We start from the raw sequence: 27,975 nt of genomic DNA on the forward strand, positions 1-27,975 counted from the left end.
CAAATATTACAGCACAGCACAGGCGATTTACACGGCATGAACATTTGCCTTATGTCTGGAATTCAATATATTAGGTCTGATATTAGGTGGAAAAACATTCGGAACACGCCGATTTCTTTGTCATCATGTTGGATGAATTACACAATACTATATTATTATTATTATTATTATTATAACAATGTCAAATATAAAAAAAAATAAAATCTTTATTTCGGTTCATACATATTGTCTCGCACAAGACCAGATCTAGAACAAGCCCGGATCTAGACGGTTAAGAACAGGTGGTAGTGACATAAAACGAGTGTGAGGGTGGGGGCTTGTCATGTCAGATGTCATGGCAACTATAAAGCTTACATTTCTAATATTACATATATGACGACAATATGAATGAAAGTAAAACTGTCCTGTTAAACGAAATATTACAGAGCCAGAATTTGTAGAGAACTACCAACTTTTACAGTTTGACATCAGTGGCATGGTAGATATAACAGGCTGTCTTAAGTAACTGCACTAAGCTACCAACTACCATACAAAAAGAAATTCATAATCTAAAACTGATAAGCAGAAAGCTACACTTCTCTGTAGAGCATGGCTGGGTCTAAGGGTGGAGGGCTTTGTACCCCTAGAATTTACTTGTGTCCCCCCAGTTAGATGGTGACACGACCAAAGGGGATTGTTTATTCATATACTACATTTTCATGGTACTTTAAGGTACTTCAAAGAATAACAGTTTTACAATGTGTCATGTTCTGTGGGTGTTCAATGAAATTTTCGATTGATTCAAACTTAACTGGAAATTGACTGACTTAGACAGTTATGCTACCCCTTTAGAACAATTCATTGAAAAGAACTGACTCAAACAAGTGATTCAAAAGAATCTGATATCTCTAGTTCGGATTCTGAAGAAAAAACTGATAGACTGTGAATGTAATTGCTGAAAGTTAACTGACTTGTGAGTACTCATTACAAATAATATTTTCATTGGTGTTTCTGTTGACATATTTACAGTCCCCTCTGAAACTATTGGAACGGCAAGACCAATACATTTGAATTTGCTATACAGAAAAGATATTTAGGTTTGAGATCAAAAGATGTTTAGGATTTCAGCTTTTATTTCCTGGTATTTAGATGTGTTAAACAACCTAAAACAGTCTTTTGTGTCAGACCACCCAATATTTAGGCAAGCAAAAAGCATAGGAACAGATCAGTCTTTAAGACAGTTAACGTAAATAACACGTAATATTTGGTTGCATATCCCATGCTCGCAATAACTGCATCAAGCCTGCGACTCACCAAAATCACCAAATTGTTGGTTTCTTCTTTTGTGATGATTTCCCAGGCTTTTACCACATGCCTCTTTCAGTTGTTGTTTGTTTTGGGGAGTTTCTCCCTTCAATCTCCTCTTCAGGAGGTGACATGCATACTCAATTGGGTTAAGGTCTCGTGATTGACTTGGCCAGTCTAAAACCTTCCACTTTTTCCCCCTGATAAATTCCTTTGTTGAGTTGGCAGTGTGTTTTAGATCATTGTCTTGCTGCAGGATGAAGTTCCTCCCAATTAATGTGGATGCATTTCTCTGTAAATTGGCAGACAAAATGTTCCTGAAATCCTTCTGCTGATACCATCATGAGTTAAATCATCAGTAAAGATGAGTGAGCCCGTTCCAGAAGCAGCCATGCAAGTTATGACACTACCTCCACCATGTTTTACAGATGAGCTTGTATGTTTTGGATCATGAGCAGATCATTTGTTCCTCCACAATTTGGCCTTTCCATTACTTTGGTAATCTCTCATCAGTCCATACCACTTTGTTCCAGAACTTTTGTGGCTCATCTCTGTACTTTTTAGAAAATTCCAATCAGGCCTTCGGATTCTTACAGCTGATGAGTGGTTTGCATCTTGTGGTATGGCCTCTATAATTCTGCTCATGAGGTCTTCTTCGAACGGTGGATTGTGATACCTTCACCTCTGCCCTGTGGAGGCTGTTGTTGATGTCACTGACTGTTGTTTTTGGGGTTTTCTTCTCAGCTCTCACAATGTTTCTGTCATCAGCTGTTGTTGTTTTCCTTGGCCAACCCATTCGGCATCTGTTGCTCAGTACACCAGTGGTTTCTTTCGTTTTCAGGACATTCCAAATAGTTTAAATGTTTGTGCAATGGCTCTGGTTGATTTCCCCCCTTTTCTCAGCTTCAAAATGGCTTTTCTCCCATAGACAGCTCTCTGATCTTCATGTTGGCTTATAGTTTTTAACAACAAATGCAGTATTCACAGGTGAAACTGAAGGTTAAATCCAAGAGTAGATGTTCAGAGCTATTTATTGCTTAAATAATCAATCTAACAGGACACTAGAAGTAAATACCAGGAAATAAAAGCTGAAATCCTACACTCTCATCTCATATCCATCTTTTGATCCAAATGTCTTTGGCGTATAGCTGAGTCTACGACAAAAACGTTATACTACCACTAGACTACACAACCACAAGTAGAAAGTGAAGTAACTCTGTATTTAGAATTTTAGTTCATCCAGAAATGAAAATTCTCTCATAATTTACTCACCCTCATTATATCCCAGGTGTGTATGACTTTCTTCACCAGAACACATTTGAAGAAAAAATATCAATGTATGAACGTTCAATATGCTCTAGAAAGCCATTCAGATTAGGGGTTGAATTACCGATATGTAAGCATGCATTTTTTTAGGTGCAAATTACACTTCTTCAAATCAGAAAACAATGGAGGAGGAAGAGTTACTCTTCTTCAGGGCAAAGGGGAGTAACAGGTGGGTCTGACGATGCCTTGAGAAGAGCAGCTGGCTCGATTATAATAATAACGATTTATATATTGGCAATAGAGTCTGAAATGGCATCATAAACCTACATTTTGACAGTGCAAAAAGCTGCCTGCCCTAAAAACAAACAAATCTAAATGGGGGGCTAAATAATATTCACTAAAACCTGTCTGTGAGCGAAAACGTCTAAAGGCAGTGAATAACACTTAGCAGTTATGATTTTACACAGTGAGTTTAAATGTATTAAAAACATATGATCTAACACTCTTTAGGATTATAATCCTCCACACATATATATATATTCTTTTTATTTATATAGTTATATAAATTTTTTTATTTTTACTTTGATGAATTAACCCATGGTGCACAAATATTTATACCGAATATCTTACATTTCAGACATAGTATGTCAAAAAGTGCTTGTATCATATTCAAATTAAACAGCTGACAGATCACACTCATGTAAATTAATAATATTTCACTTTCCCTTTTATTTCCCTTTATGGTTCTATATAAATACAATGTTGACATATACTGCTTTTAATACTGACCAAAGTAAACTTTGCATTAAGTCATACCAACATTTCACCCAAAAATACATTTGGTTTTGTACAAGTAAACCGTAATTTCAGTAGTAATTTACGAACAAGGCCAATGTGCATTCTTCATTTAGCAACCGTTGATAATCTAGCTGTGGATAGTTTCTCCACAAATTTACAATGAAGCTAAATACAAAGCTGAGCAATAGGAAGTCATTTTAGATGTATTATTTTTAGTTATGATTTGTTTTCATTGATAATCATGATTGATTTTACACACTACAATTTAGCCAACTGAAACAAGTGTTTTTTGCACTTTCAATTAGAGAAGTATGGGGTTTGATGACTAAGGGGCTGTTCAGACCAAACGCAATTTTACGCAAAACAAACCCAAAGCTCTACAGAAGCACAACAGGAACAGTACAGGCGTCTCAGTGTGCATTTTTAGAAGTTATTTTAAACTTGATATGCCGTCTAAAGAATGTGGCACTTCTGTGCAAGAGGCTGGAAACACAGCGAGACGCGGCACTGCAGTCAAAGACATCGAGTTAGCACATGGTTACATAGAAACAGAAGCATGCAAAAATGTGTTAGAAGCAATGGGATTTTAATAATTATTTTTGGTAACACTTTATTTTAAAGTGTCTATGTTACACATTTCATGTAAGTATATGAATTACTATAGTAATAACAATAACAATCTGCAAGTACAAGCAGCTCTGCTTAATAATTACACAGCAATTACACGTCGTTCATTAGTATGTCTCACTAAGTAACATGAACACTGTAAAATAAAGTGCAACTCCAATTCTTGATATTTACTCAATAATGTATCCTGTATGTTGTGAACAATACAGGTTTAATTACGGTAACAGAAAGTTACAGAACCAGCAATATATACTTCTTCAAAAATTTGAACTGAATTTGGTTTGGTGGCAGGTCACAGGAAAATCGCTGGTTTTGTCAAGGAAGTTGGTGAACACACTGTGAAGCTAGGTAGGTCGAGTGGCAGAAGTGTGCTGGGTTTCCATCTCACGGTGAATCGCTGATTGAGTTTCAATAGCAGTAATCGATTTCCTCGTTGGCCAGAACAACAGCGGTTCTGCAGGGAATGTAAACCTGAGAGAGTGCAGGAGCCAAAAACAGAGAAAGAGATCAAAGAGACTTTGAGGCAGTGTAACATTTAAAAACAATTATAAAGTGTAAATGTCTTTAGTTTTGGTGAACACAGTTTTGGTTTGCCCCAAGTCAAAAGAGCCCATCTCAAGTTATGATATTCAAGTCCGTAGATGGCTGGGATTCCTGTATCAAATGTAAGAGCTTTTTTTGATCAGTTTTACAGTCCATCAGATGAAAATTGCAATTCTGATCACCTAAAGAGTAACAGCACACCTAAACTCAACAAGCGGCATGACTTGCTGCACATCAAACTCAATCATGTTTGAAGCAAATAAAGTTGTGGGACAGTTACACCCTGGTTTAATACTTCACTTAGGGTTTGTTAAAATCCTTCACCCGAAGTATGAGCAATGGTACAGGTACCTCTAACTAAAGTTCTCAGATTCAAGGTACATTCAGCAGTGTCAGGAATTTTGCATCACAGTCCTGCAGTGTGACTGCTACTACGATGGCCAGATTATGTAAAACCCAGTCAACGCAGTCAATCGGATGATTGGGACCAACATGATCACAAAGGAGTTCTGGTCGGCCACATTATGCAGACTCACCAAAAAGTGGCATCTCCTATCAGACATTTTTGCATCGGCTCCTACGTTTAAGTTCCACTGTGGAGCGACCAGAATCACGTTGCGTCAGCAGCGTGGGAGACCTTCAATCCCACGTTGCAACCTGGAAGTAATTGCGTTCGCATAATCAGTGACGAACGCGATTCAGAGATCGTACTTTCCCTCTAACATTACATTTTTACACCACTTACGGTTAGCTTTATAAAATATGCATTTGTCTTCAATGTATTACAGCCTGTACAGCTAAAAACAACTCGCTTCACCACTCGCTTTTGGCTCCCCATCCAAGGGCATTTCACCCGGAAAATGGAGCTCACTCAAGCTCATATGCACAACAACAGTTACCGCTTTGGCCACTGGGGGCAGTTTAGCATTTCAGTAAGCACAGACCGATTTTAGCTAAAGAAAAGTCAACCTACTGTTTCCGATATCACTGTGAGATCAGTCTGACTGTAAAGTCTGACATATTGTTAGACATTTGGATGTGCGAGACTAGTAGACTGACTATACTGCTGCTGAAATCATTTCTTTTCATTCAGTCTTTTATTGATACCAGTGACATGTTCACTGACACCTGATTAATTGCCTTTGTGATGAATCTTAGCTGCTGACATAGTTCTAGCAGTGTCAGGAATTTATATCATAGTCATGCAGTTTGACTGCTACTATGATGGCCAGATGATGTTATACCCAGTCATTCAAGTCAATCGGGATGATTGGGACCAACATCTTGGCTATGATGTGTATTATAACAATATGATCACAAAGGAAGTCGATATATTGTTTCTGAGAGTTCTGGTCGGCCACATTATGCAGACTCAATGAAAAGTGCCATCTCCATTCAGACATTTTTGAATCGGCTTCTGCGTTTACCTTCCCATGTGGTGCGTCCAGAATCACATTGCGTCAGTAGCGTGGGAGACCTGGGTTCGAATACCACATCGAAGCAGTAAGTAATTGCATTCTCATAATCAGTGACTAGTGCGATTTGGAGATCATACTTTCCCTCTAACATTACATTTTTACTCCACTGATGGTTAGGTTTATGTTTGGGGTTTGGTTTGGGAGGTGCAGTTTATAAAACATGCATTGCTCTTTCCTATATTACAACTTGCTTCTGGTGCCCCTCCAAAGACAAATCTCCACCAAGAAAATGAAACTCACACATGCTCATACACCCAACAGCACTTAATGCTTTGGCCACTGGGGGCAGTATTTTACATTTCTGTAAGCACAGACCAATTTTAGCTAAAGAAAATTCAACCTACTGTTTCAAATTTCACTGTGAGATCAGACTGATTATGAAGTCTGACATATTAATAGACATAAGGATGTGCGAGACTCTTATGCTGAATTCAATTTATGTCAGAATTGCTATAATCATGAGATGGCAACTCAGATTCTACTCCTGAGTTGTGTCCTGCTATCCATTCTGTGCTTCATAGAAACATGTTTCTCCAGCACTAAATCTCTACAGGCTTCAGGCGGATGTATGTTCAACACTGCAGTCTATATTTCAGTATGCATCTGCCATTCCTCCTCACCCATGTCTGCTTTTCAATGCACGTTCACTTTCTAAGAAAGTTTCCCTGAGGCCGTCAAGAGACTGAGCAAAACACGGTCAAACTGCAAACATATACCGCCTCAGCTCAGGGACTCACATCTCAATAGCGCCCAGTGAGAGCACCTCAGAACATGTTTGTACACTGCAAATTCCGACACGGCGCAGCACCACGGGAGCCGAACAACTCGCGCCGCAACACTGACAACAGACATCAGTGACTAATTAAACAGACTCAGCGGGGAGAGGTACAGCTCGGGTGTACCACGGTGGAGAGGGAGCGAAATGGTATGAATCATTGCACCTGGCGAGATAAAAGCTACCACTGCTCTGCAGCCGCCATGTGTCAACAACATTTACTAGTGGTGACAAATAGTGGATTAATAGACTAACAAAGAACAACAGAGATCTCTAATGTCATTATTACAGTGTGCCGAGCGCATTATGATTATTCAAACCAATGCAATGTGCTCCTCATTATTACAATGTGATCACTTCAAATTAGATTCTGGCTTTTTAATATAGATGTGTTAGATTAAACATGCACACATTTGTTTTTCTATCAAGTTGTGGACTTTCCATTGACTTATATATTTTTTTTATACCATTGTGTTACCACAATAATAGAACTGTGTGCAACAAAATCTAATTTAAACAGTAACGCTGCACTTAACAATTTCTTTGTATGTGAATACATTTCTAAAATGGGATAACTAAACTGTAAGCAGCAGAAGCTGCTATATACCATCTAAAGTGCCCAAAAATCATGTATTTTTTAAAAGATTTATTGTTTATGTTTTACATAGAGTTTTTGTGTGAAATTGAGTAAATATAATACTATAAATATAATATAACATTTAAAATATCATGTAATTTTATAGCAATTTTATGTACAAATAATTAACTGTAATTTTAAATTGTGATAGAATATACTGTATATCAACAGAATAGCGGTCACCCTGCTCTGGAGGTATTTGCATTGGTCATAAAAAATAACAAAAAAATGTAAAAAATAAAATAAAAACAGGGCACTAACAGATTTTTTGCATTTTTTTAGATTTGAATTAAGTGCTTTAATTAAAGCTACACTATGTAACTTTTGGCCCTCTAGCGGAAGCATAATACTGCACATTCTTTTGGTAATTATGTGAGTTGGGATTCGGCTCTGCTCTGCTCTTCTGAATGGATGAATCTGATGGTTTGAAGAGGATACATTGTATTACAGAACCACCTACATTTAAACATAGTTATTCCAATGTGATTAGCTTGCAAAACTAGCGGATTTAGGTATAGGCGACATGGGCAAGCGCCCGGGGCGGCATCTAACCACTCAGAAGTACGAGATGGGCAGATGGGTGAGGGTAGTTCAGGTCTAACCGCTGGAAGCCCGAGGTAGGGGGGAGCGGGGGAATCTATCAAATAGCGCACCTCAAACTTTGTATAGTACTAATAAAAATAAGTCACACTACAAAACGTTACAAAATAAAACACAATTCATTCTTAATACTGTGAATATATAGTTTCACAGACATATTGTTGCATTTTTTTCTGGTTTGGGTGAAATCGTTAAGAATAATATAAAACCAAACAGCCTGCACACCCCCAAGGTGAATTTGGTTTAGTCTTGATTGGTTGACAGTAATTATTATTGATGCTCTAGAGCCAAATCAACACAAATGGATAAGAAAAGGTCTAAGGTGCCCAGATTAGTAAAAGATTAGGGTTCTCTTCTTTATAAGTGTGATATTCTATTTGTGTCTTTGTGTTATATAGGATTTGTGCAATTTAGTTTTATTTGTGTGTTTTTTGTTAGCAATAGGGTAATAGTGTAATAATTCGATTCTCTTTTTTATTTTTATCTATATACTACAATTTGTTTCTATTTGTCTTTATTACTTCTTCTTTTTGATATTTACGAGTCTTATTTTTGTATATATTTTAATATGTATATAGTTGTAATTGTTTTGATAATTTGTGTTGTTCCAAATATCTAAATAAAATACCGCCACTAGAACCGCCACTGTTGAACTTTGGACTCAGAAGACTGCGGTTCAAGCCCAGCCAAAAGCGCTCAAAATGAAAGTTACATTTACATGTTAGAGTAAAACCAAAACCAAAGTGGCACAAAAGCATCACAGAATAATATGGTTGCTTCCAAAAAAAAAATTTGCTTTTAATGTCGAATTTGCTTTTCAAACGCTGTCGTTTAGGGTTAGTTGCCGGTTAAGGGTAAGGATGTTTGTTTTGTTCACCTCTCATTTATATTTTAGGACATGATTGGTTAGGTTTAGGCTTAAGTTTTAGGTTAGGGAAGTAAGTTTTACTAATTAAAACATCTAAAATTCACATTACAAACATTATCTGATAACAACATAATTTCACTTGTTTTTGGCAACACCCGCTGGACATTTCATTGCGAAACGTGCAATAGAGCATGTACTTTTGGTTTGCAAAAATTTACATTTACATTTATGCATTTGGCAGATGCTTTTATCCAAAGCGACTTACAGAGCCCTTATTACAGGTACAATCCCCCCGGAGCAACCTGGAGTTAAGTGCCTTGCTCAAGGACACAATGGTGGTGACTGTGGGGTTCAAACCAGCAAACCAGCGACCTTCTGATTACCAGTTATGTGGTTTAGCCCACTACACCACCGCCACCGAAGTGGCTGAAAAAATCTTTCCAGTCACGTAAATTTCATGAGATCAGGCTGATGTTCATAGTTAATGTGATTATTCTGGGACACCTTTTTAACTTGAGTGGAACTGACTTGAACATCTAAAAGTGTCCAAATATTTTTGGGGGCCACTGAACTTCAAAATGCTATATATAATATTCAAACGCACTTTTTAGCAAAAGATTACAACATTTAAATGCTGTAGGAAGTCTGGCAGGAACCAAATAAAAGGTGTTTGAAGGACTTGATAGCACATGTGGTTTATTGTGCTTGTGTAAGTATTCAGCGCGAATGAGCATTCGACCTCAAGGACAGTAAATCATTAGAAAGGCTCTTTGTGATCAGTATGATTTGAAAAGTGAATGAAAGGTTTGGAACTCACAGTTTGATGCATAAACAAATTGAAGGTGTACGAGCAATACACTCAAAGATTAATTCTGGTTTGTATCTTGTCAACTCTCAATGACTCTTTCCGACTGCCTTCCCAGTTCAAGTTTGTGAGGTCTAGAGTTTGAAGAAAGTATCAGAAAAGCCTTTGGGCATGCTGCACGAGCGGGTCAACATTCTGGCAAGCTGGATCACTGCACATCATGTGCAAAACAAGCTGAGTTCACATGCCTCAGGGAGACAATGGAGTCTCCAGGCACTGTGAGGAGTCTTATGATGACCTTCTGAAGATGGGCGCGTTGTGTAACCTTAAAAATAAGAACACTCCAAAACAATCCACCATCTCTTCTTCTCCCTAAAATCCATGTTCTTTGGGTCCCTGGTGAATACTCTCGCTGGCTAAACTCTCACACCTATCTCTTATCTCGTCCCACTTTTCAAGTGCTCCTTGACTGAAGTAGAGAATAAAACTTCAGCTGGATATTGATTTATTGCGAGTGGATACAGAGAACGAACAGGGATAGAAATGTAAATTGTTTGAGTTTTTCATCCAACAAGTTTGCAAATAAATCTAAAACTAAAAAGACAACAGGACAATGCACTAACAATTTGGATTATCTGCAAAAGCAGACTTTTTTTTTGTATTTGTTGGTTTGGAATGCCTAAAATACTTTTTTGAAACAGTTTAAGATATGCAACAGATGTGTGAGCAAATGCTTTTGTATTCCACAGCTTTATCAATCCACGTTAAAAGAGGACGTTTGGAGATTTGTACGGCAGACAGACAGACTCGAACGCCTTTAATTATAGTGTTACTGTTATTATAGCTCATACTTAGGGTTTGTGTTTTGAACAAACCTAACAAATAAACTTTGGTAGATTGACATAAATGATACCTCAAATCATACAGATCTTTTAGGAGAGGTCTGTTATTACTTTATGACATATGATTTTTATAGTCTGCAAGTTACAACAGGCAAAAAATCAAATAAACTTACTTTGAAGAAGGGACCAAAGCCATTTGTAGGGAACAGAATATCAGAGACTTGGGGTGGACCCTTTTGATCTGGGCCAGTATGAAGCTACCCGAAATACCCTAGCAACCACCCATATCATTCTAGCAACTGAACAGCAACAACCTGTTAACCACCCACAACACCTTTGCACTGTGGTGGCAAGTTTTGCATGGGCAAAATGTAAAAATCTAGTATACTAATGAAATGTACTGATAAAGTTACTGTTTACAAACAAACACTCATTCGGCACCACTGAAAATAACTGCTTTCAATGGGTGCTTTGCTTAAATTGAGCTGAAAATGGTACAAAAGTGCTGTTTGTGGGGTTAAAAGAAGCGGACAGACATATCGGTTTTATGATATATCGGCACCGATAGTTGCTTTTCAGAATCGGTTATCGGTAACAAAAATCTATACCGATAGTTGTAAAGTAAAGTTTATTTATTCCTCCATGTTCCTCTGTGGCCAGCGCTGGAGGATACTACAGTATAAAAGCTGCCTCTAAAGGTGAAATAAACACAATCTCAAGACACTTTGTGAGGATTTGATGTATTCATCTATATTTCTATTATCACTTCAATACATATTTTGTTATTTTGATTAGATAATCAAGTGTTTTAAATTAAAGCGAGGGCATGCAAAGAAAAATTTGACTATATAGAATTGTGCTCCGTCAGCACATATATATATATATATATATATATATATATATATATATAATACTTTTATAGATATTAAAGTTTTTAGAAATCTGAATTTGGTTCAGAAAATATAGAGCATTATAATGGAGCCAAGTCTCTGTCATTTCAAAATAAGAGTCCCTGGTGTGTTTCGGGCATGTTTATAGATAAAAGTCCCACCTTGTTCACCAAAAATTCTGGTTATTATTGGAATATTGGTTGAAATTTAATTGATTTCATTCATTTTGGACTCTCGTTGCCTCTGTGTCTGTGCCAGTCACAGTAAGGAAAGACTAAGAAGTTATTGTTTTTTTACATTCTAAGTCCATTTTAAAAACTATCGTCAGATTAATCGGTTATCAGCCTTTTCCGTCACCTTAGTTATTGGTATTGTCAAAATCCACTATCGGTCGATCTCTAGTTGAAACACCCCATTTCCAAAAGATTATTGGGGATTTGGACTTCTTCACATTTCCATCAGGATCAAGACAAACTCAGTGTATGACAAAATGTATGATATTTGGATCACTGTAATTGTTATCGTGTCTGCTCTAATAAGACCCAATTGACGCAGCTGCTGTTGGTAGACTTAAACTTTTCCAAAGTGCAACCGCTGTGACAGATATGAGATCCAATATGCAAATAAAAACAATGCAATTCTTCTAAAATTAAGTTTTTGCATTTATTTTGAAGGCAGTAAGGAACTTGTTCAATCAGACCCGGCTATTTAGTAACATCATGATGAAACTGAAGACAAATAATATGGGGCTAAAAGAGGGATAAAAGAAAAAAAAAGGCCCTCCTCCTCGTCACTCACTCATTCACACACTCACTCACACTCTCACCCCTTTATAATAACTTTTATAAAAACTCTGAACTAGTTCAAAGACAAAATGTCAAACTAAAAAAAAATAATAATTACATTTAAAATAAATAAAATAATAAAAACCTCTAGAACAGCTAAAAATTATATGGTGCATTTATGCCATAAATAATTAAATAATACAAAATGAATAAATCTATTTTATACTTCGAGATGTTTTAAGCTACTAATAATTACACTGCTGAACATTATTAATATTCAAATTCACAAAACGTAATGTTTTTCGAGGTAAAGAGCTAGGCAGCCTTGTTAGCTCAGGAAACCCTCAAAAGGAGTGACTCACTGGCATTTCTAATTAGAGTCTCATGAATATCATTGGAATTCAAACAATCCACTTCGTATGCAAAACTTTGGGAATCAAACGCAAAAAAGCAGTCGCTGCTCTCACCAAATTGATGCCGGAGGACAGAAATTCACATTTGTTCATCAATGCAAAGTGAAAGAGTAGAATTTTCTTCTGATTGGCACCTCCGCATACCTGATTTTGCAGAATACGTCAGTTTAAGAGCTCTGTGTGTTAGGCTTTGCGACGCCTTCAGGCAGTAAATGAGAGTTTATTGTCACTCATGGAAACGGAGGTGGTAAGCTTATGGACCCATTAAAAGTGGAGAAAAAGACAAGAGGGTGGAAAAGTTTACGCATACTCGCATCAACTTCAAAGCTGCGGCCCTTTCAAAAATCATGATGAAAAATTGCGCACAAATAAAGGGACCTTACTGTGGCACCTGCAAATGAACAGAATGATTAATTACTACGTTATGCGCACATGCCAGCTAAGAGATGTGCAGAAGACCAATATCTGACAAGAATCATGAGAAGATCTACGGCAAACCCCCCTCATGTCAAGCTTTAGTCCCAACTGGGAATCATACTGGTCGCACACCAGTATTAGGCAGCAAGTGGGTGTGAGCGATAATAGTGGTGTTCGAATGAATAAAGTGTTGCAAAGAAAGAAAAAAGAGAATGTGTAATTTTAGGGTTTTAATTGATGAAGGCTGTCTTGATGCAGCTGGGGCTTTCACCAGAGATAAAAGACGTTTTTGTAGAGGGTGCAGAAAATCGTGTATAGAACCACCATAATGCACTTTATATGAGGATAAAACTATAGCTAAAAATTCATAGTACATTCTCTCTCAAAATAGATTTAATAAGAGAAAGGATATCTAACATTATTTTTTACCGACAAAATAGCTCTGTTCTAAAACCTAGTGAGCTGTCTTGCTTCCTATTGCCTACATTGGCAGCTATCATTTAAGGGAGCATCCTAAACATCAAATTGACCGATCTGGAACGTTCTGCATGTCATGTAAATAGAGCTGGTTATACAAAGCATGGGAGACTTGACTAAGGTTGCCACCGTCAATGGGGAAAAATAATGGACAATTGTGCAATTGCACTCAATGTTTTGTGCATGTTCATCACTTTATATGAGGACTAAAGTGAGTTTTAACAAATGAGACAACCGATTTTACCCTCGAAACAGGAATTTTGTATAAATACAGAACATATGATTGGATAATAAGCAATATGGACCGTGGTCCACTAAACTACTTACAATTGGTGTTGTCAAACTCATTGCTGATTGTAGTTAAAATCACTGCTGAGTTTTGTGAAGAGAACACCGTTGTATCAGACTGCACAGCAATTTAATCAAAGTCAATCAGAGAGCCAGAGAAAAAAGAATTGACGGGCCATCAGTTGAAGACCCCTTACCAAGTTTGTCCTTTACAATATAGGACAAATTGCATCCTGTGCTGAATCAATAAGAGACACTGCATTTTATCTGTCAATACAGAACAAAGCCTTTTTATAAGCAGTGTTGGGTAAGTTACTCAAAAAAGTAATCCAATACAAATCACTTGTTCGGGGACGTACACCCTTCAGCTGTCGCAGAAACATAAATAAGTGTAAATATTAAAATCATTTGTGTTTTAAATTAAATAATACTATTTTAGAAATGTGTAACCCAACTAATGTACTTCAAAGTAATCAACTTAATTGAAGTTCAGTAACTGTAATCTGATTACAAGAATTAAAAATGTGCATATATGTACTATATGTATATGTACTGTTATGGGGCTTTTCCACGGCACTATACAGCTCAACTCAACTCGACTCAAGCTTTTTTGGGGTTTTCCACTGTGGATAGTACCTGGTACCTGATTGTTTTAGTACCACCTCGGTCGAGGTTCCAAGCGAGCCGAGCCGATACTAAATGTGACGTCAAAATCCTGCAGATCACTGATTGGTCAGAGAGGATCGTCACTTCCAGCGTCACTGGATTTCCGATACGTGACCTCAACCTGCTAGTTTTAAAGTTAGTAACAGCGATAGCAGTATTATTTGTTCACACGACTTTCGAATTGTGAAAAAATAAATGGCTATGCGCAAAACCACGCCGTGGTCAATAAACGAGGTGCAGGTGCAGACTCATCATTAGTGATGAGTGAAACAATAAAGTCTCTCAGGAAGTGACTCAGCTACCTCCGGACCTACCAACAGTGTAGGGAAAAGTAAAAAAAAAAACAACAACTTAAGTGACTACAGAAGTGGTTAGACCAAATGGACGCTACCTAAACTGGCGAGCAATGGGAGGGAGAGTGCCCTGGACTGGGCGTTGATCCACCATGGAGGATGGTATGTTTTGTAATGTTAACTCTATACTCCGCTTGAGAGCGTCACTTTATTTAACTGACCAGCTACTGGAAGCTTGCTTCTAAAACAACCAGGCCAATTTAACTGTTACACTTGTGTAATATCATCATGCAACAACTGCTTTATGCAGCACAATGAGCTAGTAGCTAACAGTTAGCGGTTGTGTTATTGTTTTGGTCGTGTTTAAGATGACCCTATGGCACAACTATGACGATCATCCTATAACCCCACCCACGTTGAGGGAACCTAAACTGCAGTGGAAAGGCAAGCTCAGAAATGCAAAGCGAGTAGAGTTGAGGCAAGTCGAACCATAATGTGCAGTGGAAATGTGCCTTTACACTACTTTTTGGACCAAAAAAGTAGGCTAATTACATTACATAACAGTAACTAATTACTTTGTACAGGTGTACAGGTGGCAACCCTAGTTTGACATTAGCATTATGCTAAACTAACGTAGCAAATTCATCAAAATAAATCAGCAACAACTGACCTGCCTTAAGCTAAAGAAACTGTAGCAAGTGTATTAAATTATGTGTATGAAAATACAGGATGAATCATCCTCCATTCAATAAGGGACAATACATCTTTGAATATGGGACAATCCCATATTATAAGGGACTGGTAGCAACCCTAGTTTAAACTAGATTTATTTAAATCAATTTCAATAGAGTATGACGTTAGCATGTTGTTAAGCTAAAACCATGATACTCTAATAAGCATAAAACCACATAGCACACACAACTATTGGGTAACATTATCTACACTGAACAATGTTTTATGATAATTTTCAGTCCTGAATTAAAAGAATATTTATTTATAATCAACATTTCTCTTGTTTCTTCCGGCATGTTGGATTAACTATTTTTGGTTTCTCTATGAAGGATCCATGAGATGCTGCCTTAGGGGCCGTTCAGACTAAACACGCTCCTGACCTCAAAAAAGCAAGATGAAGCGCAATAAATGGTCTCTTTGACTGTGGTCAAAACAATGTATCTTAGGAGGCAGCATAATTAATATGCCTTAACATACTTCTTCCATAGGCAGCACAAACGGTTTTGGAACAGAGCAAATGACAATTAAAATGCTTTTATCTCTGAAATCATACAATTATTTATGCATCTCACGGTCTTTTATCTAGCTGCTTCAAATCAAATTAAGCCATAAAATGATAATTATATAGCAGCACAGGGATTTGGATGTGCATTACATGGATCGATATATATTTGACTTGTCTCAGTCTAATGTATCACTATCAATTTCACTCAATTCAGATCTTAAAAGCATCTATTCGGCTTCCAAGCTGTAACATGCGTCTGTCTACTACTTTTCTAAGATGGTCTGTTCTTGGTCCTGTGCTTGGAGACTAGCTGAAAACCGGCTTGGCCAGGCTGGTAGATAAACTAGACCATCTTAAACTACTTACTTACTGGCCAAAGTTAAAAGAGCCTAACACAAAATCTCTATGAACTTCTGCTCCATTTTTATGGCCCCGGCCCCTCCTTCAATGTACTGTTGAAGTCAGAAGTTTAAATACACCTTAGCCAAATACATTTAATTCAATGTCACAATTCCTTACATTTAATCATAGAAAACATTTCCAATCTTAGCTCAGTTAGGATCACTACTTTATTTTAAGAATGTGAAAAATATAGTAGAGCGAATTATTTATTTCAGCTTTTATTTCTTTCATCACATTCCCAGTGGGTCAGAAGTTTACATACACTTTGTTATTATTTTGTGGTATTGCCTTTAAATTATTTAACTTGGGTCAAATGTTTTGGGTAGCCTTCCACAAGCTTCTCACAATAAGTTGCTGGAATTTTAGCCCAGTCCGTCAGGTTTGTAGGGCTCCTTGCTCGCACACGCTTTTTCAGCTCTGCCCACAAATCTGATTGAGGTCAGGCCTTTGTGATGGCCACTCCAATACCTTGACTTTGTTCTTATATCCGTATACTTGGGGTCATTGCCCATTTGGAAGACCCATTTGCAACCAAGTTTTAACGTTTAACGACTTGTCAAAACTATATTTCGCTAATATGAAATCTGTGGAGTGGTTCAAAAATGAGTTTTAAATGACTTCAACCTAAGTGTATGTAAACGTCTGACTTCAACTGCAAATCTATTGGATTTTGGTTGCCTATTTTATCATCCACCAAGTCCAATTGCTTGGTAAAGTAAAAGCTCCACAACAATTTGAGGTATTATTAATGATAAAGCAAAAACAGTGCAGTACGAGTTATGCCCTGAAGATAAGTCGCTTTTGTAAGTCACTTTGGATAAAAGCGTCTGCCAAATGACTAAATGTAAATGTAGATACATATCTTGGGTTAGGGGTTTGTTAAAATCCCAATTTATGAACAACAATAACTGTGATGTTCGCCTTATAAAACAACATTTATAAGTAAATCACTGGCAGTCACTTTCATCGTCTTTCAAAGAAAATATCATCACAGAATCAATGTATTACATAATGTATTTAGCTCTGAGATTCACTGCTGTGTTCTGTCAAACACCTTGAGCTCTCTTCACAGTAGAAACTCAGCGCTAACTTCTGCAAGTTTAATAGTATGAAAATAATACAGTTCATAAATAATGCAGCTTTAATGGAAGCCGGTTATAGTATCAGAAGGCCTACAACTTCTATATCAGATAACAAATGACGACTGCTAGCTTGAGTATTTTGAGACTGAAGGCGATCTGAGGCATCTTTGTGATGTCTGGACTATCACTTTGTTCAACAACAACAACAACATAAAAAGAAATCCAATTGGGTTTTCTTGTGTGTTCTTTGCTTACAGGGATGATTCTCACATCATTTACTCACCCTCGTGTGATCCCAGATATGACTTACTTTCTTCGGCAGAACAGAAATTATGATTTTTAGAAGAATATTTCAGCTCACTAGGTCCATACAATGCAAGTGAATGGGTGCCAACATTTTGAAGCACCAAAATCCACATAAAGGCATCATAAAAGTAATCCATAGGACTCCAGTGGTTTAAATCCATGCGTTCAGACACGATATGATAGGTGTGTGTGAGAAACAGATAAGTAATTATTCTTATTATCATAAAGTCTCCTCCCTGCCCAGTAGGGGGCGATATGCATGAATAATGTGAATCACCAAAAACAGGAGAAGAATGTGAAATTGAAGTGGAGATTGACTGGTCAGGGAGGAGAATTTATGATGATAACAATAACTACTTATCTGTTTCTCACACCACCTATCATATTGTGTCTGAACGCATGGATTTAACAACCCGAGTCATCTGGAGTACATTTATGTTGTGAACTGTTGTGGATTTTGGAGCTTCAAAATGTTGGCATCCATTCACTTGCATTGTGAGGATATACAGAGCTGAGATATTCTTCTAAAAATCTTCGTTTGAGTTCAGCGGAAGAAAGAAAGTCATACACATCTGGGATGGCATGATGGTGAGTAAATGATGAGAGAATTTCATTTTCTGGTGAACTAATCCTTTAAAGGGATAGTTCACCCAAAAACACAAATTCTCACATTTGTTACTCACATCATAAAAGTAATCCATAAGACTCTTCAGAAGTGATATGATAGATGTGGGTGAGAAACAGATCAATATGGAAACCTTTTTTGGCAGAAATTCTACTTCCTGCCCAATAGGGGGTGATATGCATGAATAATGTGAATCATCAAAACACAGAGGAGAATGTGAAAGTTAAAGTGGAGATCCGAAATAGTTGGCAGCTGACTTGCTGCCTAATCGGTTAATGGCTTAACAGACAGCTGTTTTGAATGAATGGAAATCTTAAGGAAACTGGTCTCCGAATTGTGTGAAGAGCACCTTATTTTCATCCTGTCTCTGTATACAGCCTCCGAAGGCAGCATTTTCCTGGTTTCGGACGTAGCCATTGACTGAACAGGGAGGATAATTAATAGTAAAAAAGGACTTCAATATTGACCTGTTCTCACCCACACCTATCATATCACTTCTGAAGATACTGATTTAACCACTGGAGTCCTATGGATTACTTTTATGCTGATTTATGTGATTTTTGGAGCATCAAAATTTTGCCACCCATTCACTTGCATTGTAAGGACCTACAGAGCTGAAATATTCTTCTTAAAATCTTCGTTTGAGTTCAGCAGAGAAAGAAAGTCATACACATCTGGGACGGCAGGAGGGTGAGAAAATGATGAGAGAATTTACGTTTTGGGTGAACTGATCCCGAATGGTGAAATTGCAGGGGGGGGTGGGGGATCACCAATTTTTGTTTGACCTAAATCCGATTTTTGTGCAAAAAAGAAATCCAACATTAATTTAACTTTAACCAAAGCTAAAGATGGTAAAGTTCAGCTAAATATTTGACTACCCCTCCCATTAAAATGTTTAGGTATAATTAAAATATAATATACTATAGAAGTATGTGACTGAACATTAATAATTAATGGTTTTGCAAAGCATCGTCAAATAAGTAAGCACATTAATATCGCACTATACACATGTTATTATAGGCCAGGCTTAAATTGCAACACTCAGTTTTATACAATATATAATTTAATTCCAAGCGTTCTGAAGCCATTTCAATAGCTTTCTGTAAGGAACGGACCATAACTATATGCAGTCATTGAATGTAAAAGAGCAACGTGAACACCATTTCCTTTTCTGTTCCAAGTAAGAAAAAAAAGTAAAACGTGTTAGGTCCGAATGGCCTCCAACTGTGTGTTCAAGCCATGTCAGAATGATCGTATTTACGTGTTGAACGCACATGAATGCCACCACAAAGTCTTTAAGGATTTGAAGGATTGGATTTTCTTTAAGCTCCAACTTTCCTAGTTGGGGACGTGCCAATTTGAGAATCATGGTGGAAGCAAACTGTTATTGGTAATAATTCAGTTTTACTTCAGGATTTTGACTGTGCAGTTAAGTTTGCATGCATTTTTTGAACTTTTAATGAAAATTAACAATACAACTTGCCAGAAAACAAGATTATTAGCTGGTTTATGCAGTGACAAGCTTTTGCAAAACTACATTTCCCATCATTAAATGTGGCTGCACAAGAATGATTAAAATAGATAGAAAAGAATTAATAACACACCTAATGCGTCGCTTTGTTCTTCATGATGTTGCATTGGTGCTAAAAAAGCTTCCTGCCTTTGCTAGTATGTTAAAAAGTGAGAAAGGAATATGAAATTGCAAAACGGGTCTGTTCTTCCCAACTTAAAGCACTTGAACGCACATCACATCATATTATCAATTTCCGACCTCATAAGTACGAACTTCCCAGGAGGACTTGAATGCACCAAAATAAAACAAACATCAATTATGGGAATTGTTACATTGTCACCTTTTATCCAAAAGCTAAAAATTGGTTCACTTGCTCTGCTTAACAATCACAAAATAATGTTGACAACTGGACAAGTCAGCAAAAAAATAAAGTTTCCTTTGGAATTTTTATAGATCTTATTAAATCGTCAGCAGGCCCTTAGGAAAGGAGATGGAGGGAGAAGACAAAGTAAGGAGAAAACGAATGAAAAAAAAGGCAGAATGAAGCCTTGCGTCACAAGCTACAGCCTGAAATGTGGGATTTGAATTTCACGCTGTGCACTTAATTTCAATAAGGCCTGTGGAAATCCAATACACAATATGAAAGCAGCAGCCCAAGAGAACTTATCTGATGGAGAAACATGACTCACTAGATTAACTCAACTATGACGGTTTCAAATAGCGCTGCACTTGACTCCCACTTATTACTGCTGTGATAAGGGCACTAATATCAGTAATAGATTTAAACAAAAGGCACCTAAATAACAGACATATGTAGAGACTCTATGGTTTGAAATGTTAAAACACTATCGGTTAGGTTTAGGCATTGATAAGGTACGGGGGTCTTTTTTAATGTCTCCTAACTATTGGTTAGGTTCAGGCAAAAGTTTTAGGTTAGGGAGGTATGTTTTAAAAACATCCATCTACAATTCACCTTAAAACCTTGTCTGAATACAAAACCATTGAACTCTCTTTTGGCACCCCCAGCTGGACATTGCAATGGAAACATGCAGTCAAACATGTTATACAGCATAAATTGCAAAAATGTTGTAATGTTCACATAAACTTCATGAGTTCAGGCTTTTTAACATGACACGGCGTCAACAAAACACAGCGCTCCTGTGCGAGATGCTGAAAAAATGTGAGATGTGGCGCAACAATCAAAAACGCCAATCTAGTGCACGTTTACATAGAAAACAGCACTGACGGACTTAACAACTCAGCAGCCCCCTAGTGTGCTCTTCTCCTGTAAATCTGAAGTATTTGTGGTACGCAGTGTAGGGTAGTAACGGATTACGAAATTAACGAAATTACGATGAATGTAATCTGTATTGTGTAATCGGATTAGAAAAATCAAGTCTTTGTAATCGGATTACATTACGAGTATTTTAAACTGTAATCAGACTATTGTTACTTTTTATAGATTACATGATTACATATTAACAAGTCAATGGCAGTAAATAGTTAATCATTTATGGTTCATCCTAATCGTTCTCTTTTTCCAATCTTTTCAATTTTTCATTCTAAATCAACACACTGCTGATGTACATTTGGTATGTCTGAGTGTTTTCGGAAGAGTGGGGGGCGGGTTGTGTGTAATGCTCTCAGAACTGATGCTCGCTTCTAGCCAGCCAGGTGAAGATGGGGCGGTGTACCTCTGCATTTAACCACTGATTATATAGAGATCATTTTATTTTTAATAATGAAATTACACTAATAGTGTGCAGCTCACACACTGAAACTGCTTCAAAGGATTTAGTGGATGCCATCTCTAAGGGTCCTGCCCGCAGGGTACACAATAGGCTGGTTCAAAATGAAAAAAAAGCACATTGCCCTACTGTTGCTGTTGATAGTTCCCCTTGTGTGACTTGGTGGAACTCTGCTGTTTTAAAATATTTTGCTCTTTGCTATAATAATTCTGGGTGAAACTTTATGTGTATGGTTTGGTACATGTAAACATGGTATTCTGTGCATACCAGCATAGAGTTAGGTCGATCGTTGAATGCCATTGGCTCAGTGAAGAATTCTGTGCTGTGGTCCAGTCTGCCATGGCCTCCATACTGTATTTCATCCGAGTCCAGTTTGATCTTGTATCTGGAGGAGGGTGTGGTTAAGGAATTCAAAGTGGAGTCATTGAAAACATAATGAGAATAAAACATTATAAATATATTACAGTGCAATATGGTCTATTTGTTCTCGCAGTGATCGTGAAGCATAAGGACATTCAATATTAGCATCAAATACATCTATTGATTCATCAAAATGCAAAACCTAATGTAATGGTCCTAATATTGATAAAACATGTCAAAAACTGGACATAAGAAATTCCTCATCATTAAATCCTCATAGCGTCCACTCTGAACAGTTCTGGCTGTGAACTAGTTGTCCACCCCCTTGAGAAGTTCTTCTACTCCTCAAAATGCAAAGCTGCACTGCAAGTCAACACTACTGAATGCTTTGAGCTCCCCTGAGACAATGACACATATTTGTCCCATATAAACATGGGCACCAAAACCGATGAGCCACCAAATCAACAATTCCAGGCAGAATAATTTATCCATTTCAAAATATTAATAATGTATTCCATCAAAAAATGTTTCAAACAACAGCAAATGTGCACACACACAATATTCCTCTGTCTGTGCTACACTGACTAAATTAAATATTTAAAAAAAAAAGTAATTGCCTAGACTCATGACCAGAATAAGAAATATCTTTGACAGAGAAAAAGAGTGCATAAAAGAATAATGAAGACACATTTCAGTGGAAACTGCAAATCTATTTCATGCTCTTGTGTTTAAAGTTCTACGTTACATACACAGAGTGGACAGATGTCTTGAAAACACCAGCAGGAGCATCAGGCAAGTTTCCTGTATCTAGGTTTCAACTTTACATAATATAAGTATACATATATGTTATTAAGAACATAATGTATGTGTGGTTCAAAACAAGTTAAGCTTTATCAAAAGCATCTGTGTCATAATAACCACATACTATTTCGACTTGTCTGTCATTTTGTAAAAAACAAACACAAACTGTTTACAGCAACCACACAATGGATATGCAGCTTGTTTGTAAAGCACTTTAGTAAGTTCTTCCGTACAAACATGTGTTATCTGAGTTTTAAAATGGTCAAAATCATCCTTTTGGCAGTGCGACTACTGTTCTAGGATGAACCTCAGGTTATGCGTTACTGAGCCTGACGTAATTCCTGTGTTTGGATTGTCCCCTATGTAAAAAGTGTCTTTCTGGTAACCTTGTTTAAAGTTTAGTGTCTTTACATGGTCATAACATGAGTTGAAAGACTGGATTTAAATTTTGCACAGACAAGGTTAGTAAGTTAAAACATATAATGTTTAAATCTTGCCACTATAATTTTGAAATAGTTTGGATTTAAGGTTTATCCTGTGCAATGCTTTTCCGCATAGACTTCCATTGCAAATGCATTACTGTAAACATTATTTTTGTTTGTTTTAACAAACTGATGGATGAGTCAAAAGTATTTTCTGTAGTAATTGACAGCATGCCAGAGATTAACTTGTAGTGAACCCAGAACATTCATTTTAAGACAACAATGAAATACATTTAACTTCCTTAATAGTTCACCCAAAAATGAAAATTCTGTCATTACAATATATTCCCTCATGTCGTTCACTGATTTCAATACAATAGCAGATGATAGTGATGGATATTAAAGCTTGAAAAAAAAAAATGCACAGGTGGACATAATAAAGTGGCCGGTGATTGTATGTGTGTGTGTGTGTGTGTATATATGTATATATATATATATATATATATATATATATATATATATATATATATATATATACTTTATTATGTACACCTGTGCACTTACGTATTCATGCGGTTATCTAATCAGCCAACTGTGTGACAGCAGTGTAATGTAGAAAATCATGCATATATGGGTCAGGAGCTTCAGTTAATGTTCACATCAACCATCAGAATAGGGAAAATGTGATCTCAATGATTTGGACCATGGCATGATTGGTGGTGCAAGATGGGATGGTATATGAGTATTTCTGTAACTGCTGATCTCCTGGGATTTTCACATGCAATAGTCTCTAATGTGTTTAGAGAATGGTGCCAAAAACAACCATTGAGCACCTTGTTGATGAGAGAGGCCAACGGAGAATGGCCAGACTGGTTCGAGCTGACAAAGGCTATGGTAACTCAGATAACCCCTCTATACAATTGTAGTGAGCAGAATAACATCTCACCATGTCGACCTTGTGGAGGATGGGCATGTATGCATATATATATATATACACACATACATACATACATACATACACACACACACACACACTCACCTAAAGGATTATTAGGAACACCATACTAATACTGTGTTTGACCCCCTTTCGCCTTCAGAACTGCCTTAATTCTACGTGGCATTGATTCAACAAGGTGCTGAAAGCATTCTTTAGAAATGTTGGCCCATATTGATAGGATAGCATCTTGCAGTTGATGGAGAATTGTGGGATGCACATCCAGGGCATGAAGCTCCCATTCCACCACATCCCAAAGATGCTCTATTGGGTTGAGATCTGGTGACTGTGGGGGCCATTTTAGTACAGTGAACTCATTGTCATGTTCAAGAAACCAATTTGAAATGATTCGAGCTTTGTGACATGGTGCATTATCCTGCTGGAAGTAGCCATCAGAGGATGGGTACATGGTGGCCATAAAGGGATGGACATGGTCAGAAACAATGCTCAGGTAGGCCGTGGCATTTAAACGATGCCCAATTGGCACTAAGGGGCCTAAAGTGTGCCAAGAAAACATCCCCACACCATTACACCACCACCACCAGCCTGCACAGTGGTAACAAGGCATGATGGATCCATGTTCTCATTCTGTTTACGCCAAATTCTGACTCTACCATCTGAATGTCTCAACAGAAATTGAGACTCATCAGACCAGGCAACATTTTTCCAGTCTTCAACTGTCCAATTTTGGTGAGCTCTTGCAAATTGTAGCCTCTTTTTCCTATTTGTAGTGGAGATGAGTGGTACCCGGTGGGGTCTTCTGCTGTTGTAGCCCATCCGCCTCAAGGTTGTGCGTGTTGTGGCTTCACAAATGCTTTGCTGCATACCACGGTTATAACGAGTGGTTATTTAAGGCAAAGTTGCTCTTCTATCAGCTTGAATCAGTCGGCCCATTCTCCTCTGACCTCTAGCATCAACAAGGCATTTTCGCCCACAGGACTGCCGCATACTGGATGTTTTTCCCTTTTCACACCATTCTTTGTAAACCCAGGAAATGGTTGTGCGTGAAAATCCCAGTAACTGAGCAGATTGTGAAATATTCAGACTGGCCCGTCTGGCACCAACAACCATGCCATGCTCAAAATTGCTTAAATCACCTTTCTTTCCCATTCTGACATTCAGTTTGGAGTTCAGGAGATTGTCTTGACCAGGACCACACCCCTAAAGCAACTGCCATGTGATTGGTTGATTAGATAATTGCATTAATGAGAAATTGAACAGGTGTTCCTAATAATCCATATATATATATATATATATACACACACTCACCTATAGTCATGTGATGCAGTTTTCTTAGTTATGTGATGTGCTGGCAGTGATGCAGCATAAAGTTGTGACTTCTTACAATTGTTTCATGTTAATATACAGTTTTCACACTCTATGTGTAAGTAAACAAACTGTATTCCTGTGGCACATAAAAAGGGAAACAGACTAAGACTCCGTAGTCCCTAGTCTCTCTTACTCCTCTCTCTTGCTGTATAAATATAAATACTGTACATATTTCTCACTTTCACTCTGTTTACCTCCACCTCTCAGGGGTTTAAACAGTTGTGAGATGTAACAAACATGCAGGCAGGCGTCTAATTGGCTGCTTGAATAATCACCTCCTATCCCCATGGGCCAGCAGTGGGTCTTCGTTTTATCCTCAAACACTCTCGTACTCTGCCCCAGAGCTGGAGCACACTTGGCTTTTACTCCCAGCTTGCCAGCTTTGATAGTGATGATTAAAAAGAAGTGTTGCTCTGCGTATTGTTTCTGCTGAGGACGACGATAGATGCCCCCGACCGTACTCCCCCGAATTCCTATTAGCATTGGATTCTCTCACTGATAGAACAAACTCCCTTTGTTATGGATATTTCCGGGATGTTATCAGGAAGCGAGACAAACACAATTAACTGTTGTATTATTTTTGAATTAATGGGTACATCAAGTTTCTTTTACATTCTGTATAGAAATAAAAAGTTAAACATTGCTTTAGCTTTCTTAAAGTGTAGGTCAGGAACCAGCCAAAAACATGGAAATAGAGATGGAAATGAGAGATGTAACAGGTGTTTAAGTGTCTTTCTTCACCATGCTGCTGGTACATTACATGAAGCTTTTTTATTATTTCTGCCTTTCTTGCAAATGTGCTGCATTATAACTAACGAGGGAGTGTCTTGATATAAAAGGCGTTTGCAGTCAAGCACTTGCAATGTTAACAGCGTTATTGATTATGAACAGGAACAATATTTTATCGCTTGTATAGACGCTGTATAATGTCATTTGCATGTGGAATTAACAGGTTTAGAAAGGTTTATACATCTGTAAAATCTTAAGTCCAGTAACTACTTGAAAAAGTGTGCGTTCACACTACATTTAACAAGTGCTTAACGAGGGGGCCCGGGTTAGCTCAGCGAGTTAAGATGCTGACTACCACCCCTGGAGTTGCAAGTTCAAACCCAGGCTGTGCTGAGTGAGTCCAGCCAGGTCTCCTAAGCAACCAAATTGGCCCGGTTGCTAGGGAGGGTAGAGTCACATGGGATAACCTCCTTGTGGTCGCTATAATGTGGTTCTCACTCTCGGTGGGGCGCGTGTTGAGTTGTGCATGGATGCTGTGGAGAATAGCGTGAAGCCTCCACATGTGCTATGTCTCCACGGTAACGCACTCATCAAGCCACGTGATAAGATGCGTGGATTGACGGTCTCAGACACGGAGGTAACTGAGATTTGTCCTCAGCAACCCAGATTGAGGCTAGTCACTATGCCACCACGAGGACTTAGAGCCCATTGGGAATTGGGCATTCCAAATTGGGGAGAAAAGGGGAGGAAAAAAAATGGCATACTGTATTATATTTAAATATGAAAGTTTCCCTGGTTCCCCTCCTTTACGATTTCATTATACAAAAAAAAAACATTACTCTGCAATCTGCTAAATTAATGCAATGAAAAGCTGTGTCAATAGCATGTTTCCCCCAATGTTTCCCCTCTTGTCATATATGGTAAGGTGGGCCAAATCAAAGGTCATCATGGGTCATCATGGGCCAACTTTGGTCCGCGGACCATAGTTTTGTCATCTCTGAACTAAAGAAACCAAATACACAAAATAATAACAGATTACATAATTTGATCAATGATTTAAAAAATATTATGTGTATCAAGTTGGTGTGCAGAAAACTGGGTCTTTTAAACCCTTGATGACCATGAAGCAAAAACATTTTTGCTGTGTTTTCTTTCCACACATTAGTGTACTAGCTAAATGGCTAAGCATTCTCGTTGTTACCCAAGCTTCACCTTTAAATTAAAACTTATGTTATGTTTAGGCTAAATCTCAGTGGATAATAACCAAACAAAATTTGTATGTGTTTTTTTGAAAGCCTTTGAATCTCAAAGCTAATAATCTTTCCTAAAATCTACAGCTTAAAACAGTTTGGTCATTAGCATGTAAAAGCTATGGTATTAGCCCTAGTGTGCCGCTGTGTGCACGTAAAGCATTGTTAAGGCAAAAGGCAAGGAAAAGTTCAAACAATCTTTTGCTACTGACACTTTCGACATTTCGAAGTGCAGCCAATGATTACTGGAGAATAAGCATTAGGTTATTTATCATTATGTGGGCAGTGCCACTGTGTAAATCAATATGTAAGGGAGACTGATCCTGTGTGTATCTTCATACACCAAATTACAGTGGATAAAAAAAGTTTACACACCCCTGTTAAAATGCCAGGTTTTTGTAATGTAAAAGAATGAGACAAAGATA

General features: G+C 37.6%; 1 protein-coding gene across 1 annotated transcript in view; it reads right to left on the bottom strand.

Annotated features, from left to right (window-relative positions):
* Window positions 1-3,276: 3,276 nt before the first annotated feature.
* Window positions 3,277-27,975, bottom strand: part of LOC127631478 (1,4-alpha-glucan-branching enzyme-like) — a 190,143-nt gene continuing 165,444 nt past the window's right edge. Inside the window, exons 15-16 of the mRNA XM_052109608.1 lie at window positions 21,933-22,050; window positions 3,277-4,446 (exon numbers count right to left, since the gene is read on the bottom strand). Coding sequence (XP_051965568.1) covers window positions 4,384-4,446; window positions 21,933-22,050 — 181 coding nt within the window. The 3' untranslated portion in view covers window positions 3,277-4,383. The remainder of the gene's footprint in view (window positions 4,447-21,932; window positions 22,051-27,975) is intronic.

Source organism: Xyrauchen texanus, chromosome 38 (genome assembly GCF_025860055.1).
Source record: "Xyrauchen texanus isolate HMW12.3.18 chromosome 38, RBS_HiC_50CHRs, whole genome shotgun sequence".
NCBI classification, from domain to species: Eukaryota; Metazoa; Chordata; class Actinopteri; order Cypriniformes; family Catostomidae; genus Xyrauchen; species Xyrauchen texanus.